The 16,657-nt window shown below is 32.7% G+C and overlaps 1 protein-coding gene across 4 annotated transcripts in view; it reads right to left on the reverse strand.

The window, feature by feature from the left end:
- The window catches only part of Nbeal1 (neurobeachin like 1), a 187,922-nt gene that overhangs the window by 38,522 nt on the left and 132,743 nt on the right, over window positions 1–16,657 (reverse strand). For all 4 annotated transcript variants that reach the window (XM_071618886.1, XM_071618885.1, XM_071618884.1 and 1 more), the window contains 7 exons: window positions 15,142–15,268; window positions 10,416–10,564; window positions 9,592–9,725; window positions 8,410–8,511; window positions 6,831–6,926; window positions 6,158–6,282; window positions 2,354–2,494 (listed from right to left, as the gene is read on the reverse strand). In XM_071618886.1, the coding sequence (XP_071474987.1) occupies window positions 2,354–2,494; window positions 6,158–6,282; window positions 6,831–6,926; window positions 8,410–8,511; window positions 9,592–9,725; window positions 10,416–10,564; window positions 15,142–15,268 (874 nt within the window). The remainder of the gene's footprint in view (window positions 1–2,353; window positions 2,495–6,157; window positions 6,283–6,830; window positions 6,927–8,409; window positions 8,512–9,591; window positions 9,726–10,415; window positions 10,565–15,141; window positions 15,269–16,657) is intronic.

A 16,657-nucleotide genomic window follows, 5' to 3' on the forward strand; every position in this document is an offset into this window, starting at 1 on the left:
GCTCTCCTTCTGTTTTTTAAATCCCTATTAATATAAGTTTGAGAAGAATTGATCTTACGAGAACTTTGAATCTAATAACAGAAATTAGCTTATAAAGTCTAACACTGGCCTACCCACATTTAAGAAGAGGTATAAAGTTAATTGAGATAGAACTAGCATGTGATTCATTCATTTTAAGTGGACAATTTGATGATTTAATTTAGTATAATCCTAGTTGGGCAACCAAAAGCACAATTAATTTTAGAACATTCTCTTTGCTCCAAGAAGAAACAGTGTACCTACTATGGTACAGATATGAAGTGTCCCCCAAAAGCTCATGTGTGAGTGCTGGGGATGTAGCTCAGTTGGCAGAGTGTTTGCCTTGCATGCACAAGTCCCTGGGTTCAATCTCCATCACTGTACCCCCACCCCACCCCCCAAAAAAGCTCATGTTTGAGACAATTCAAAAAGTTAGAGGTGAAATAACTAGGTTGTAAGAACCCTAACATAATCAGTACATTAATCCAGTGACATGGATTAACAGGGGGGTCAGGGGAACTGTAGGCTTGTAGGGTGTGGCTGGAGGAGGTGGGTCACTGAAGTGGTGCCTTTGGGGTTTATATTTTGACCTGGGTGAGCAGAGCTCTGTTTCCTGGTGCCACATTTTGAGCTGCTTTCTTCCACCATACCCTTCTACTATGCTGTTCTGCCTCACCTTGGGGCCAGAATAACAGATGCAGCCAAATGTGGACCCAGACCTCTAGAACTATGAGCCCCAAATAAACTTTTCCTCCTCATTATTGTTCTTGTCAGGTGTTTTGGTCATGGTGGCAGAAAAGCTGACTAAAACAGTATATATTAGCATCTTTTCCCATTCACCTTATTCCCAACTTTGGCACCTACAAATCTACTTTCTGACTCCACAGATTTGTCCATTTTGTACAGTTCACATAAATTATGAAATATGTGGCCCATTGTGTAGCTCTTTTTACATTTTATTTTTTTTATTAGTTGCTCAAGACAATGATCTTGACATATCATACATTCGATTCATATAGGGTATGAATTCTCATTTTTCTACATGTACAAATTGCAGGATCACATTAGTTATACATCCATGTGTGTACATACAGCAATCCTAGTGTCAGTTGTATTCTGCTTCCCTCCCTATCCCCACCTCCCCTTTCCTCCCCTCCCATCACTATTCTCTACCCATTCTACTGTGACACTTATCTCTCTCTTTTTTTTCTTCCCTTTCCTCTCACACCATCGTATATGTATTTTGTGGACCCAACAGCATCTTGCCAAATTGCCAAGGATATCCTTGTGATCCTCCTGCCTCAGCCTCCTGAATTGCTGGTATTACAGACATTCACCACTGCACCTGGCCTCTTTGTCCATTTTAAATTGAATTGTCTATTATTTAGTTTTAAGGCTTATTTATGTATTTTAGAGCTAAATTTTAGATATAAGTCCCTTATTAGATTTTCACTTTCTTGATGGTATCCTCTGAAGTTGAAATAGAATTGATTTAAGCTCTGTAAAAAATCATTCATAAAATCATAAAAAGGCTGAAATCCCATTTAAACTTCATTACATCTTATGTAGGAAAAATTAGCCACTATCATGGTAAATGTTAACACTTTAGTGACGTTAAATGATCTTGGGACACAGCCTCTTCTTGAAAACCAAAGTTTAAGACAGGGATAGAAGCTACAGGATAATTGTATGAGGAACAAACTACACAGGAAAGAAAACAGTATGGGCAGTGTATATATATATATATATAGTTTCTGAATAGGTGAGGAAGACAAACCTGTAAGGAATAAAGCAACACAGAGACAAAATACACATAAGTAGGAGCTATTGGAGGATGCATTAAGTAAAAAGGATTCACAGAGAAGTTAGTTTATAGGAAAACATGAAATAAAGGTAAGTTGTAATATTCACAGATAACATGTGAATACTGTGGTATCAAAGACAGTTGCTATAAAAGTCCCACATTGCTACTTCTTTCTGTTTCTTTGATAAATATTCTAAAGATGATTACATGAGCATTGGTGAGCTTTGACTCTTTAGGTAGCTTAGATTTATCTCTAAATCAACTCTAATTCTAAATCTATGATGAATTCTTCAAAACAGTAGGAACCCCCAAAATAAACTGGGATAATAGCAAAAAAAGAATTCTCCTGAAAAGTCATTTCTATTAGTCAGTTTGAGTGAATCATTTTCAAACTGTTTGGTCATTTTATTTGAATCAAAGCCTAATGAAGAATTAAAATGATACGACCCTGTTACAGAGCACATGATTTCAAGGCAAACAGTTTGACACTGACACATTTGTAAGAAAATAGCTTATTTACCCCAAGCATACCTTCCACTCTGAAGCTGGATGTGGAGGGTGGTGAATGGTTCTACACGAATGAGATAGTGCATGACCCCCGCAGAGTTTGAATAGTGAGTTCCATAATGAAATTTATCAATTGTTCCCATAGGATCCTCAAAATTTTCATATCTAAAAAAAGAAACTACAGTTTTATAACCATAATAGCAAAATTACACAAGAGGATCTAAGTTAATGGGATGAAAACAGGTTTTTTTAAAAGTCATTGTTCATATGCTTCATTATCAAACTATGTATTTGTATCATCATGTCATATAAACATATGGGAAAAGTTTTATTCCTTAATACTTTTTCCAAACAACATCACCAACATGGGATTCTGAAAAAAATTTGTATTATATAATAATACTATACGTTCACTGTGGAAAATTATAAAGCAGAATTAAAATAGAAAAAAACTTCAACTACAATTCTACTCTTAAGAGATAATTACCATTAACTTGATGAATATTTGTCTCTTCTAATGTATAAGTTAATACACAGTTTTTCTTTCTGTTAGCATAGGGGATCAAATTCAGATTCTTGCACACACTAGGAAAATGTTCTACCACTGAGCTACACTTCTAGCCATGCAAATATTTTTCAACATAAAAGTGTTATACATAGTTAGAAACAGTGATGCATACCTATAATCCCAGTATTCAGAAGTCTAAGGAAGGAGGATCACAGGTTCAAGGCCAGGTTAGGGCAATTAAATGAAATCCTGTCTCAAAATAAATTTTTAAAAAAGGGCTAGGGATGCAGCTCAGTGGTACAGCCCTGCCTAGAAAGGGCACAGCTCCTGGTTTTGATCCTTAGTACTGGGGGAAAAATATGTACATAATATTTAATACATAAATCTTATATTTTAATAATCTGAATCTATTAACATCTTTCCAAATGAGGTTTTTTTAGTTTTTTAGTTGTAGATGGACACAATACCTTTATTTTATGTATTCATTTTTATGTGGTGCTGAGAATTTAACCCAGTGCCTCACACATGCTAGCCAAGCACTCTACCATTGAGCCACATCCCCAGCCCCCAAAATGATGTTTTTAATGGATAGGTGGAATTGGACTGTAAAAATGTGCCACAGATCAACTATTTCTTACTTTTAGACATTTAGATTAGTTCCATTTTTTCTGTTATAAGCAATGTGATAATAAGATATCCTTCTGTGGCCAAGTTAATGGACAAATATATGGAATACTAATAAAAAAAATGGTAGAAAATAAAAGCTTAGTAATCCAAATGTAAAAGAAACAGGAGATGATATATAGGAAAAAAGGCTAAACAAGATTATTATCAATGGATATACAGTGATTCTGCAAGCTTATCATTAATACATGTATGACTGATCTGAATGACGACATGTGAATTAGTGTGTATAAAATATGAATAAGAATGAATAGTGGGCTGGGGTTGTGGTTTGGTGGTAGAGCGCTTGCCTAGCAGGTGTGAGGCACTGGGTTGCTAGCACCATGCTCCCCTTCCCTACCCCACTATGAATCAGCCTCCTTATATCAGCACCACATATAAATAAATGAATAAAATAAAGGTCCATCAACATCTTTAAAAAAAAAAGGAATAAACTGTGTTTTGGAAGAAATAAACCATAAATTTTTTAAACCAAAGCAGTATAGTCAGTTATTTGAATCCACAGGTTCTGTATCTTCAGATTCAACCAACTGCAGATTGAAAATATTAAGGAAAAAATTTTGTCTGTACTGAACCTGCACAGACATTCTTCCTTGTCATTCCTTAAACAATATAATATAGTAACTATTTACAGTGTATGAGATATTATAAGTAATCTAGAGATGAGGTAAACTATATAGGAAGATGTGCAAGAAGAGTATATGCAAATTCTAAGCCATTTTATATAAGAAACAAGCATTTACAGAATTTAGTATTTGCTGGGGTCCTGGAACCAATCGCCATGGATACCAAGGGATAACTGTAATCAGTTCATCAAGTTTAGGTCAACTTACTATTTAGTGGAATAAAAAATAATTTGTCAAAGTCATTTGTTCACATGCAAAAATAAGACCATCAAACTTTAGAACAAGTTGCAGCCTTGAATACCAATAAAATAAGCTATTTATATTAAGTATTCCCTGTGGGATGTTGGTTGAAAACAAAACTTTTGGTTATTGTCAGGAAAAAAAAAAAAAGTCTGACTAGTTACAGTGACAGAATACACAAATATACAACAAAGCTCCCTTGGTAAATCAAATAATAACATTAAACATAATGAAGAAAATACTGGGAAAGATGGCAAAGAAAAAGTGAAAAGAAAAATTCATAGTCTACTTTCGAATTAATCTATAAGAGAGTTCATTGCCCTCATTAGTAGAAATCTGAAGTCATTCACAAATTTACAGGGAAAAGAAGGGACATTAATATCAAATTATTCTTTTTCTTATTAATTATTTAAAATTTATATATGACAGCGGAATGCATTACAATTTATACTACATATACAGAGCACAAATTTTTTATATCTCTGGTTGTATACAAAGAGTATTCACACCAATTCGTGTCTTCATACATGTACTTTGGATAATGATGTCCATCACATTTCACCATCCTTGCTAATCCCATGCCCCTCCCTTCCTCTCCCACCTCTCTACCCTATCTAGAGTTTGTCTATTCCTCCCATGCTCCCCTTCCCTACCCCACTATGAATCAGCCTCCTTATATCAGAGAAAACATTCAACATTTGTTTTTTTGGGATTGGCTAACTTCACTTAGTGTGATATTCTCTAACTCCATCCATTTACCTGCAAATGCTATGATTTTATTCTCTTTTATTGCTGGGTAATATTCCATTGTGTATATATGCCACATTTTTTTTTTATCCATTCATCTATTGAAGGGCATCTAGGTTGGTTCCACAGTTTAGCTATTGTGAATTGTACTGCTACAAACATTGATGTGGCTGTGCCCCTGTAGTATGCTGTTTTTTAAATCCTTTGGGTATAGACCAAGGACAGGGATAGATGAGTCAAATGGTAGTTCCATTCCCAATTTTCCAAGGAATCTATATACTGCTTTCCATACTGGCTGCACCAACTAGCAGTCCCACTAGCAGTGTATGAGTGCATCTTTTCCCCCACATCGTCACCAACACTTATTGTTGTTTGTATTCATAATAGCTGCCATTCTGACTGGAGTGAGATGAAATCTTAAGAGTAGTTTTGATTTGCATTTCTCTAATTGCTAGCAATGATGAACATTTCTTCATGATCTACCCTGTCATCTTCTATAAGCTGCTAATAAAGGATAATCTGAGCTCCTGGGGTAGATCATGAATAAATAGAACTACCATAAAATTTTGCTTTTCTTAATAAAATTATTTTCTAAATTTTTACTCATTTCATTATTCTTCATTGATGTTATTTTGAATAATAGATTAGTATTAATTTTGTATTTTTTCAAAATATATCAGATGAATATTTATACATATTGTACTGGTAAGTTATGAAATCTAAAATAACTATCTGAGATAAAAAAATTTCAAAAACCTACTACACATTAGCGTATATTTACTTGAAGATGAAAAGCATTTTGGGGCAATAGCAATTTAACTTTGGTGAAGAAAGAAAATCAACAGAAATATAATTACTTGAAGAGCTACCAAAATACTTAAGAAAATTTAGTGAAGCGATTATCAGACTGATTATCAAAATTAGTCATACATTAAAAACAGATAACATTTGGTTGATCTTGGAAGAAATCAATACAAATTCAAATAAACAGAGTTTTCCTAAAAAGGGTTATAAAACACTTACTTTTCTCTCATAGCTTTGGCATTTTTATCATTAACTACTCCAATTGGTTTGGAAAGATCTCGAAATACAGTGGGGTTATTAAGATCCAACTCTTCTGAAGTATAATCTTGTAAAATCCAAGGAAACTAAAAAAAGTCACAATTTACAACTTAGACATTCCTTACTAGAGAAGCTAATATCCCCATATTCAATATCAAATGCTTACATAAAGACAGAAAGATATAGTCTCTAAAAATACCTTTCCTCATTGCAAATACTTTAAATATTTTAAATATTCATCTTTTTTTTTTGCGCTGCTGGGAATAAAGAAAATATTCATCTTTAGTTCAACAGAGTATTTTCTATAATTCCACTGGAACATTTTCAATGAAGTAAAAGAAAATGGCTTTTACTTTTTCATTATTCTTCATATTTATATATTTCTTGAAAATATCAGGGGAGAAAATATACATAAAGGTAACAAGGGTGTGTTTATACCTGTGTGTGAGTGTGTGTGTGCTTGTGTACGCTGCACTAGGAATCAAACTCAGGCGCTCAAACATACAAGGCAAGCATTCTATCACTGAGTCTCCAGATACGTATATTAAAAAATAAAAAAGGATCATGCATATAGTTTTCTATATTATAAAACTGAAAGGTAATTTAATATTTATGACATTTTTACAAAACTTACCACAGGATATTGTGCAAGGTCATTATAGGTTCGTCCTGCTATTGTATTTATTTGAATGAGGTAGTCAAAATTTGATATCTCTCTGTTCACCCATTTCTAGACAGTATGAAAAAGAGCAATAGCAGAATTATATAATCTATATCTCTTAGAAACTGGCAAGTATTACCAACAAGACCAATGCAATCTTTTGTGAACATTATCTCTACCTACTTGATAAATGGATAAAAAGAAGCTTAAAATGGAAATAAATCACTTTTCCTCACTTTTTGTTTCCTTTTAAAATATATCTCTAGGAAACAAAAACTGAACATAAATTTTATAATATAGTCTAAGGAGTCTTTGATAAGAATTAAGTCTTTAAATGCTTTATTTGAATATCTTAAAATTTTAAATTTTCAAAGGACCATCCTACTTGAAAATTTACATATGTATTAAAAAATATTATTGTGATATACTAAAACTACCCTTAATATGGTAAAACTTAATATACCATAAGCTAGTATTACTTCAACAGTATATTAGCTATCCAAAGAAAACTACCATTATAAAGCAATTATAGATGAGATTTTACCTATTAGGTAGAAAATTTTCTAAGGAAAGAGATGATTATTGTTTCTGATGAATTGCCTCCCTATACCTAGCCTTCTAATTACTATACACAGTGGGAGCATGCTTGAGTTTTGCTGACAGATTAGTATTAACTTTACCATGTGCCTTAAGCAAAACATATAGTGAACAGTGAGAAATAGAACACACACACACACACACACACACACACACACACATTTGCAATTATATATATTTACACTTAAAGAATGCCCAACTGTTTTAAATGCCAGGTTGAAGAATCAATACTTAACCAAGTATATTATATAGGCAAAAGAGAATGTACTTTATTAAGTAAAGCTTATTTCACTGGCAATAGTAACATGACTGGTATTGTATATAGCTCATGGTAAGGTTTAGCACACATGAGGCCCTGGGTTCAATCTCCAGCACCAAAAATAAAGAAAAAAGAGAAAAAACTGCTGATAACTCTAGAATGAGACAAAAACTTAAGAAAGATGAATATCTGTCAGGAAAAAGAGCTATACTGATTAAGAAACTACTAACAATCCTAGAAAGCAAAAACTAACAGCTTTCCTTTGGGTTCTAGAAGTACAAATTCAAAACATATTGAGATTATAAGAGGGAACATAATTCAAGAGAGCATTAATTAGCGTTAGCTGGTAAAAGGGCAATTTTTTGTTTACCTTTTCCAGGGCACTTTTCCTATTTTTCTTTTTTTTTCTTCTTCACTCATGTACTATTTTTATTTAAAAACTAAAAGTCCATATTATTTGTTTAAAAAGACAAAGTTACTAAAGGGTATACCCATAAAATGAATGATATGGCAGCTGAAGGGGTAAGAAATTGGTATATGTGAAGGAAACAAAAGAAGATTTAAAGAATTCAAAAGATCAGACGTAATGAAAGAATAATAGTTGTAATAATCAAAAGAAAATAATTGCAAGAATCAAGTTTTACTTTTAAGAAAAATTTCTGATATAAAATGAACAGTGACTCAAAAATTCCCTACCTGTGTCAATCCTGATGCTTTGAATAATTCCTGTGGTGATCTTGTTCCATAACTATTTGGAGAATGAAGTGACAACAGCCTACTATACACTTTGTTTCTAACCTACAAAATATACCATTATGTAGTTTAAAAACTGCTCAACAAACTTGGGTTATAGTCTTTGTAACAGCTTTATTGAGACACAATTCACCTTTTTAGTATAATCAGAGCAATGCAACTATCACCATTATCTAGCTTTAGGAAATTTTCATCACTCCCCCACCAACAGAAAACCCTTATTTATTAGTAGTTATTCCCAGTTCTGCCTCCTTATCTCCTTAACACCACAAGTCTAATTTCTATCTTTTTTTTAATTAGTTGTTCAAAACATTACAAAGCTCTTGACATATTATATTTCATACATTTGATCCAACTGGGTTATGAACTCCCATTTTTACCCCATATACAGATTGCAGAATCACATCGGTTACACATCCACGTTTTTACCTACTGCCATACTAGTGTCTGTTGTATTCTGCTGCCTTTCCTATCCTCTACTTTCTATCTTTACGGGTTTGCTTATTCTAGACATGTCATATAAACAGTGGATTATGGTTTTAACTTCTCTACTCGAACTTCCTAGCCTACAAAATTACAAGCCAAATTAACTTCTATTCTTTTAAATTACTTGGTCTCAGATATTTTGATATAGCAACATAAAATGGCAGTTGGTAAAGTTACACCATCTAGCTTTTGCAAAAATTGTACTGTATAATGGAAAAAGCATTAGATTTGAAGTAGAAAACTTGCTCAAGTCTGGCTGAAATTTAGTTCTGTGGGCTGGGGTTGTGGTTGAGCGGTAGGTCCCTTGCGTAGCATGTGCAAGGCCCTGGGTTCGATCCTCAGCACCACATAAAAATAAATAAATAAAATAAAGTGTTGTGTCCAACTACAACTAAAACAATAATAAAAAAATTAGCTTTGTTATTTCCTATCATTTTGGAAAATAGAACAATTTAGTAACTTTTATTTGTAATAAACATAATTTCTACCCTTACTGTGTTGTGAATTATTCAAAGCTATATAAATGTAAAGTAATAAAATTCACTTTTGAACTTTAGTTGGACCAAAGTCCCATTAGAGCTTACTAGCTGGAAAATCACTTCAAGCTAATACTTTGGGATTGTCAGAAAGGTAGCATACCTCCTTCTTGAAATTTAGAAAATAGTTGGATTGATCAACATGAAAAATCTCAAGAGCTGATCTCCTTAAGTTGTAGCGCCGTAAGTGAATCTCACGAATTTGAGAATGAGGCCACTTGAAATCAAAACCTACTCCTGAAAATAGAAAAAAAATCTTTTTAATTACTCATACGCAGAAAGTATCTTCTTGTTCCTGTCAAGGTAACACTTAGGGAAAAGGGATTGTCGATTATAAAACCATTTATTAAATTTAAAGGATGTTTAAACTATTTCTTTTAAAACTATTTTAAAAGTTCTATAGTTCTTCTACTGCCTACCCACGAAAATAGAAAATATATTCTATCTTAGAAACCTTTTTAATGTTGACATTTTATTCATTTAAAAAAGTTTTTAGTTATCAATGGACCTTTGTTTTATTTATTTATTTATACACAGTGCTAAGAATCAAACCCAGTGCCTCAAACATGCTAGGCAAGTGCTCTACTTCTGAGCTATAAACCCAGACTTCTATGTTGGTATTGTAAAGATATAATCAGCCTTTTATTATTACATGAAGGATTAGGTAAGAAATTTTTATAAAAGTATACTTTCAAAGGTATGATAAATTAAGATTGTCTTTTACAGCTTAAGTTTATTAAAATCCCCTCAAGCTGAGTCTTTCAAAGTAAATAAAACATAAAAGCATTCCCCCTTTAACACTGAATAAATTTAAACCCATAATGAGTTACCATTTTTAATTTTACACAACAGACTTTCACTGTCCCATCTTATTATATTCTTCTTATTTAATTATTGAATATAAATTATTTCCCCAGAACTCCTTACCATCTTCTTTTTCAATGCTGCCATCATGGAAGTAAATGTGTTGTGTAGTGATTTCTAATCTGCCAGGAATTACATCAATTATTGTAATCAATTCACAGTCTTCTGTCAACACCAATTTTTCTTTTTGATCCTGCTCTTCTTTCTCATCACTAAACATATTTAAAAAAATAAATAAATAAAAACTCCACCCATCAATTTATCCTGCTTAAATGGAAAAAAATAAACCTTATGTATATAAACATAGTGAAATACCTATAAGAAACACTCTAGTTCATATTAAATTACTTAAATATTAATTTTATTGTCCAATGATTCAATTTCATGAACAATATGCTTCACATTTTAATTTTATATGACCCATTTAAGCAAAACAGTAAATAACACAACAGGCAGAAGACAGTTAAAAATGTAGGAATAGGGCTTGGATGTGGCAAACTGGTAGAGCATTTGCCTAACATGTTTGAGGCACTGGGTAAGATCCTCAGCACCATATAAAAATAAATAAACAAATGAAATAAAGTTTTAACAATGCAGCAACATTGGTCATGTCATTTTAGTTTTACTGGAGATAATATTTCTGTGTTCTGGAGCACATGAATTGACCCAGGGAATATATAAATCTGTGAATAAAAGAGCATATTATTAGTGGTTTTCTTAAAAAATATTTTTGTAGCTATAGATGGACAGATGCCTTTATTTTATTCGTTTATTTTCATGGGGTGCTAAGGATCGAATCCAGTGCCTTACACATGCTAGGCATGCACTCTGCGACTGGACCAGCCCCAGCCCATTCAGTGGCGTTTTGTAGATAATTTTAAGTACTTTTTAAAAATATATTTTAGTTGTAGACGGACACAATACCTTTATTTTACTTTGACTTTTGCCCCCCGCTCCCGGGTACTAAGGATTGAACAAGGGACTTTGAGCATGCAAAGCTAGTGCTCTTCATTTGAGCTACATCTTCAGCCTTGAGATGGGTCTTGCTATGTTGCTGAGGTTGACCTTGAACTAGTTGGGATTACAGGAATGTACTACTGTGCTCAGCATCTAATTACGATTTTTAAACTGTAAAAGAGATTGTGAGACTAATTAAAACTAGAGCATCACCATTAGAGCATCCTCCTGACAAAGGATGTAGAAATAATACAAAGAGTTATTGTTGCATACCCTTGTATTAAAGGAATGTTATCATTTATATTTGTTAGAAGGAGTAACTAGAAAGGGAGTTTCTTCCAGTTCCCTAGGTAACTTTAATTGCTGGGTAGGTAAAAAAAAAAAAAAAAAAATGGGAAGCCCTCCTTCACAGGAGAATGTTATTCAGGAAAATCTCTCAAGCCAAGCCAAGTGTGTGTTTTTGTTTTGGTGGTACTGGGGATTGAACCAGGGGCTTGCACATGACAGGCAACTGCTCTACCACTGAGCTACATTATTGGCCTAATCCAGCTGTTCTTTAGGCCTAGATTTTTTTTTTTAATTGGTAGACACTGATTATACATAAAAGATACTTCACATATGTATTGTGCCTAGGATAACAATGGCTAAGTCTAATTTTGTTTCCAATAGATTTTCATGAGAATACTCTACCAGTATCACCAACTTACCTGGTAATATTACAACCCTTTATTTAAAGCTAGAGCATTAAAAAAATTGCTGGAAAGAATGTTTTCTTAAACAGTGAAATTTTAATATTTACAGTAATAAATGAAATAGTGAGTAACTTAAAAGAAAAAAATAGAATGAAGGTTATTTATATTCAACAACAGAGAATGTTTTGGTTCTTCAGTTTAAAATTAATGAGTCTGACATCTAGTAAATTCATGCCAGAAGTGAGGTATTCAAACTGCTGAGAAAAAAATCTTACAAGAATTTCATATCTAGTAAAAGCATCCATAATTAATGAAGGCAATGGTTCTGGGACACCTAGATAATCACATGCAAAAATGTGAATTTGGACCCTGAAATCACATTATATACAAGTAAACTCAAAATCTATGAAACTCACAATCTATGTATGTAAGAATAAAAGAACAAAGCTCTTAAACCACACGACTAAACCTGAATGACTTTAGATTAGGCAAGGGTTTACTACATATGTCACTAAAAGCGTAAGAAACCAAAGAAAACAATAAATCACTTCATCAAAATTAGACTTCTCAAACTTACTATTATGTATTAAAACAAATTCATTTAATTATCAGCCAGGATGACTACCATTTCTGTTTAACCTGGCATGTATTTCTTCTTTGTATTAAGATTTTCTATTCAGTGTGTCAGTAAAGTAATTATGAAAACAAAACAAAACAAAAAATTAGACTCTCTACAAAGGACGTTATTAAGAAACTGACAGCCTAGTACAGTGGTGTGTGCTTGTAGTTCTCCTAACTACTTGGGAGGATGAGGCAGGAAGATGGCTTTAGGCCAGGAGTGGTTTGAGACCAGTTTGTGTACCATGACAATACTCTATCTGAAAGGGGTATGTGTGTGTGTGTGTATGTGTGTGTGTGTGTGTGTGTCTAATATATATGCATATATACTTAAAAAAATAAAGTGAAAGACAACCATCCAATGGAAGAAAATATTTGCAAATCATACATCTGATAAGGGGCTTGTATCTAGCATAAATAAACAACCCTTAGAACTCAATAATAAAAAGACAAAATAATACAATTTAAAAATTGGCAAAAGATTTGCATAGACATTTCACCAAAGAAGACATATTAGCATACAATAAACACATGAAAAAATGTTCACCAACATTAGGCATTAGGGAAATGCAAATGAGATACTATTTCAAACCACCTGGATGGCTATACTATGAAAAGGTACAAGATTTCCTTTTGGGATGATAAAAATGTTCTGTAATTAGATTGCAGAGATGGCTGCACAACCTAGTGAATATTAAGAAATCAGTGAAACATATATTTCACAATAGTAAATTTTAGGTTAGATGAAGTATAAATTGATTTTTAAAAGGAGTCAAGATAGGTGTGTAATCCCAGCTACTCAGGAGAATGAGGCAAAGGATCCCAAGTTTGAGACCAGCCTGGGCAACACAGTGAGACCCTGCCTTGAAGGGAAAAAACAACAAACGAAAAATAACAACAAAAAAAGCCAAAAAGTGAACGCAATGACTTCCATAGGTAACAAAAACTAAGAGAATTTGTGGCTATCAGACCTTTCTTTAAAAAATACTAAAGGGGGGCTGGGGATGTGGCTCAAGCGGTAGCGCGCTCGCCTGGCATGCGTGCGGCCCGGGTTCGATCCTCAGCACCACATACAAATAAAGATGTTGTGTCCGCCGAGAACTAAAAAATAAATATTAAAAAAAATTCTCTCTCTCTCCCCACCCTCTCTCTTAAAAAAAAAAAAAAGAAATACTAAAGGAAGACCTTCAGGCTGAAAGAAAATAAATGACGTCAGATGGTAACGAAATACATACAACCCAAGGACACAAGACTGGTGATTACATGGAAAATATAAGTCTAAAATACATAACAATAGTAACATGAAGGAGAAATTAATATATTTTATATTTATATATTAAAATTTTTGAAATATGACTTAAGGTATTTAGGTCATCAATTTCTTCTTTAAGGTGCTCTATTAAATGTATATTAAATCTATACATTTAAATTGCCAAGTTTACTGGCATAAAGTTGCATTATTATTCTTTTTAATTACTTTTATATTTGTAGCAATATCTCTTCTTTCATTTTGATACTGGTAATTTATGCTGTGTTCCCCTTATTCCTAATCAACCTGGCTAGAGGTTTATGTTTTTCTGCTCTAGATGTATTTATTTATTTTTTTAATGGATACAATACCTTTATTTTATTTATTTATTTTTTTATGTGATGCTGAGGATCGAATCCAGTGTCTCATACATGCTAGGCAAGTGCTCTACCATTGAGCACAACCCAGCCCTCTAAGCTTATTTTTAAATAAACAGGTGTTTCTTTTTTTAAAAATCTTTTTTTTTGTTTTCTCTTCCACCAATTTCTTTTATCTATATTTTTTCTTCTGCACTTACATTTTGTGTTGCATATTTCTTATTTCTTTTGGCAGTGCTGGGGATCAAACGCAGAGCTCTATGCATGCTAATCAAGCACTCTGCCACTGAACTACATCCTCAGCCCCTCTGCTGCATATTTCTACCAAAACACAGTTTTAGCTACATCTCACACATTTCATACATTGTTTTCATTTCCTTTTGGTTCAAAAAAAATTTTTAATACCTTTATTTATTTATTTTTATGTGGTGCTGACGATAGAACCCAGCACCTCGCACGTGCTAGGCAAGTGCTTTACTGTTGAACCACAACCCCAGCCCCAGTTCAAAAATATTTTAGGTTGAGTTCCAAGTGATCCAATTCTAAGAAACCTAACTCCATAATCTCAGTAAGCTCAGATAATAACAGTTACTATAGTGTTAACTATTGGACGGTAGAAATACATGATTAGAGGACTGGGGATGTGGCTCAAGCGGTGGTGAATGCGCCTGGCGTGCATGTGGCCTGGGTTCGGTCCTCAGCACCACAAACAAACAAAGATGTTGTGTCCGCAGAAAACTAAAAAAAAAAAAAAAAAAAAAAATTAAAAATTCTCTCTCTCTCTTAAAAAAAAAAAAAAAAAGAAATACATGATTAGAATTTCAAGCAAATTCAGTTTTGCAATCCCATTTCTTAGAATAAAATCATTTCAAATTCTTTCAAGTACTTATACATACATATTTATTCTTGCTGTTATGTCCTCTTCAAGAAGTTCTAATTTATCTTCTTCCATATCACTAACCTTAACTTGTTTCACTACTTCCAAAAGCAATGAATCGCTGGAAGGCTGTGAGTGTTGGACACCTGTTTAAACACAAAATATTTATTTATTTATTTATTTGTTTGTTTATTAAATATTTATTTTTTAGTTTTAGGTGGACATAATATCTTTATTTTATTTTTATGTGGTGCCGAGAATCAAACCCAATGCCTCACACATGCTAGGTGAGCGTGCTACCACTTGAGCCACATCCCCAACCCCGAAACACAAAATATTTATTAAACATGAAATAAAAAATAGTATTTTGGTCCTTCTATAATTTTTTTCTTTTCACAATACTTTCATTTTATTTATTTATTTTTATATAGTGCTGAGGATTAAACCCAGTGCCTTGCATATGCCAGGAGAGTGCTCTACCGCTGGGCCACAACTCCAGCCCTAGTCCTTCTATAGTCTTGTTAATCCAATAATATGTGTTATAGGAAAGTACTTTGATTTAGAATATGATATTTGATGATGATTATAAAATTATTATTATTAAACAAGTGGCAAAAGGAATAAACGTTTTAAAAATACAGTAGCTATTATGATTTGATTCACAAATAGGTCAAGTACTCTAATATGTACAAAGAACCAATTTTATGTAGATGACTGACACTACTTCATTAACCATACCTTAATTCTAAAGCACGTCAATGATTAAGTAAAAAAACAATCACTCTTACTATATTAATGTAATAGAACTATTTTATTATACATTTACACTAAAGAAATACTAAGAAATTATTAAAACCTTAAGTGTTACTTTCTGGAGCACATGGGATTTAACAGATAAATCTCTCTCTCTCTCTCTCTCTCTCTCTCTCTCACACACACACACACACACACACACACTCATACATATATAGGAAAGTTATATCACTGTTGACCGTCTTATCCTTTTTAAATAAATCCTGGGAGTTATCCCGAAGGAATATTCATTTTCCTTCAGACTTGCAGTGACCATTAAGAAGCACCAGTCTTGTCCTTTTACACACACAGTAAGTATAACATATTTTATAAACTAAACATTTTGTAGGAGGGTAGGGCTAGTATACCGTAAGAACATGAGCCGTGAGGTGGTACATCTACATTCAAATTCTGATTTGCCATTTATAGCCTTATGACTCCTCTGACTCTGTGTTTTCTTAAATGTGAAATGAAGAATGCATCATAGGGTTGTTATAAATACGAAAGGTAGTACATATAAAATACCTGGTACCCATTAAATATAAAATAAGATAGCTATTATTACATTTATCTCTTAACAATTTGATTGGCATGAAGAGAACAGTAATAACAAATTATATACATACATACATTATATAAATATATATATAATTATATACATATATAATTTAAAGGTAGGAGTGAAAAAATTATGTATTTAAGTATAAATAAAGATATTCTATTTATGTAAAATTAAAATAATT

This window comes from Marmota flaviventris, chromosome 11 (genome assembly GCF_047511675.1).
Source record: "Marmota flaviventris isolate mMarFla1 chromosome 11, mMarFla1.hap1, whole genome shotgun sequence".
Lineage (NCBI taxonomy): Eukaryota > Metazoa > Chordata > Mammalia > Rodentia > Sciuridae > Marmota > Marmota flaviventris.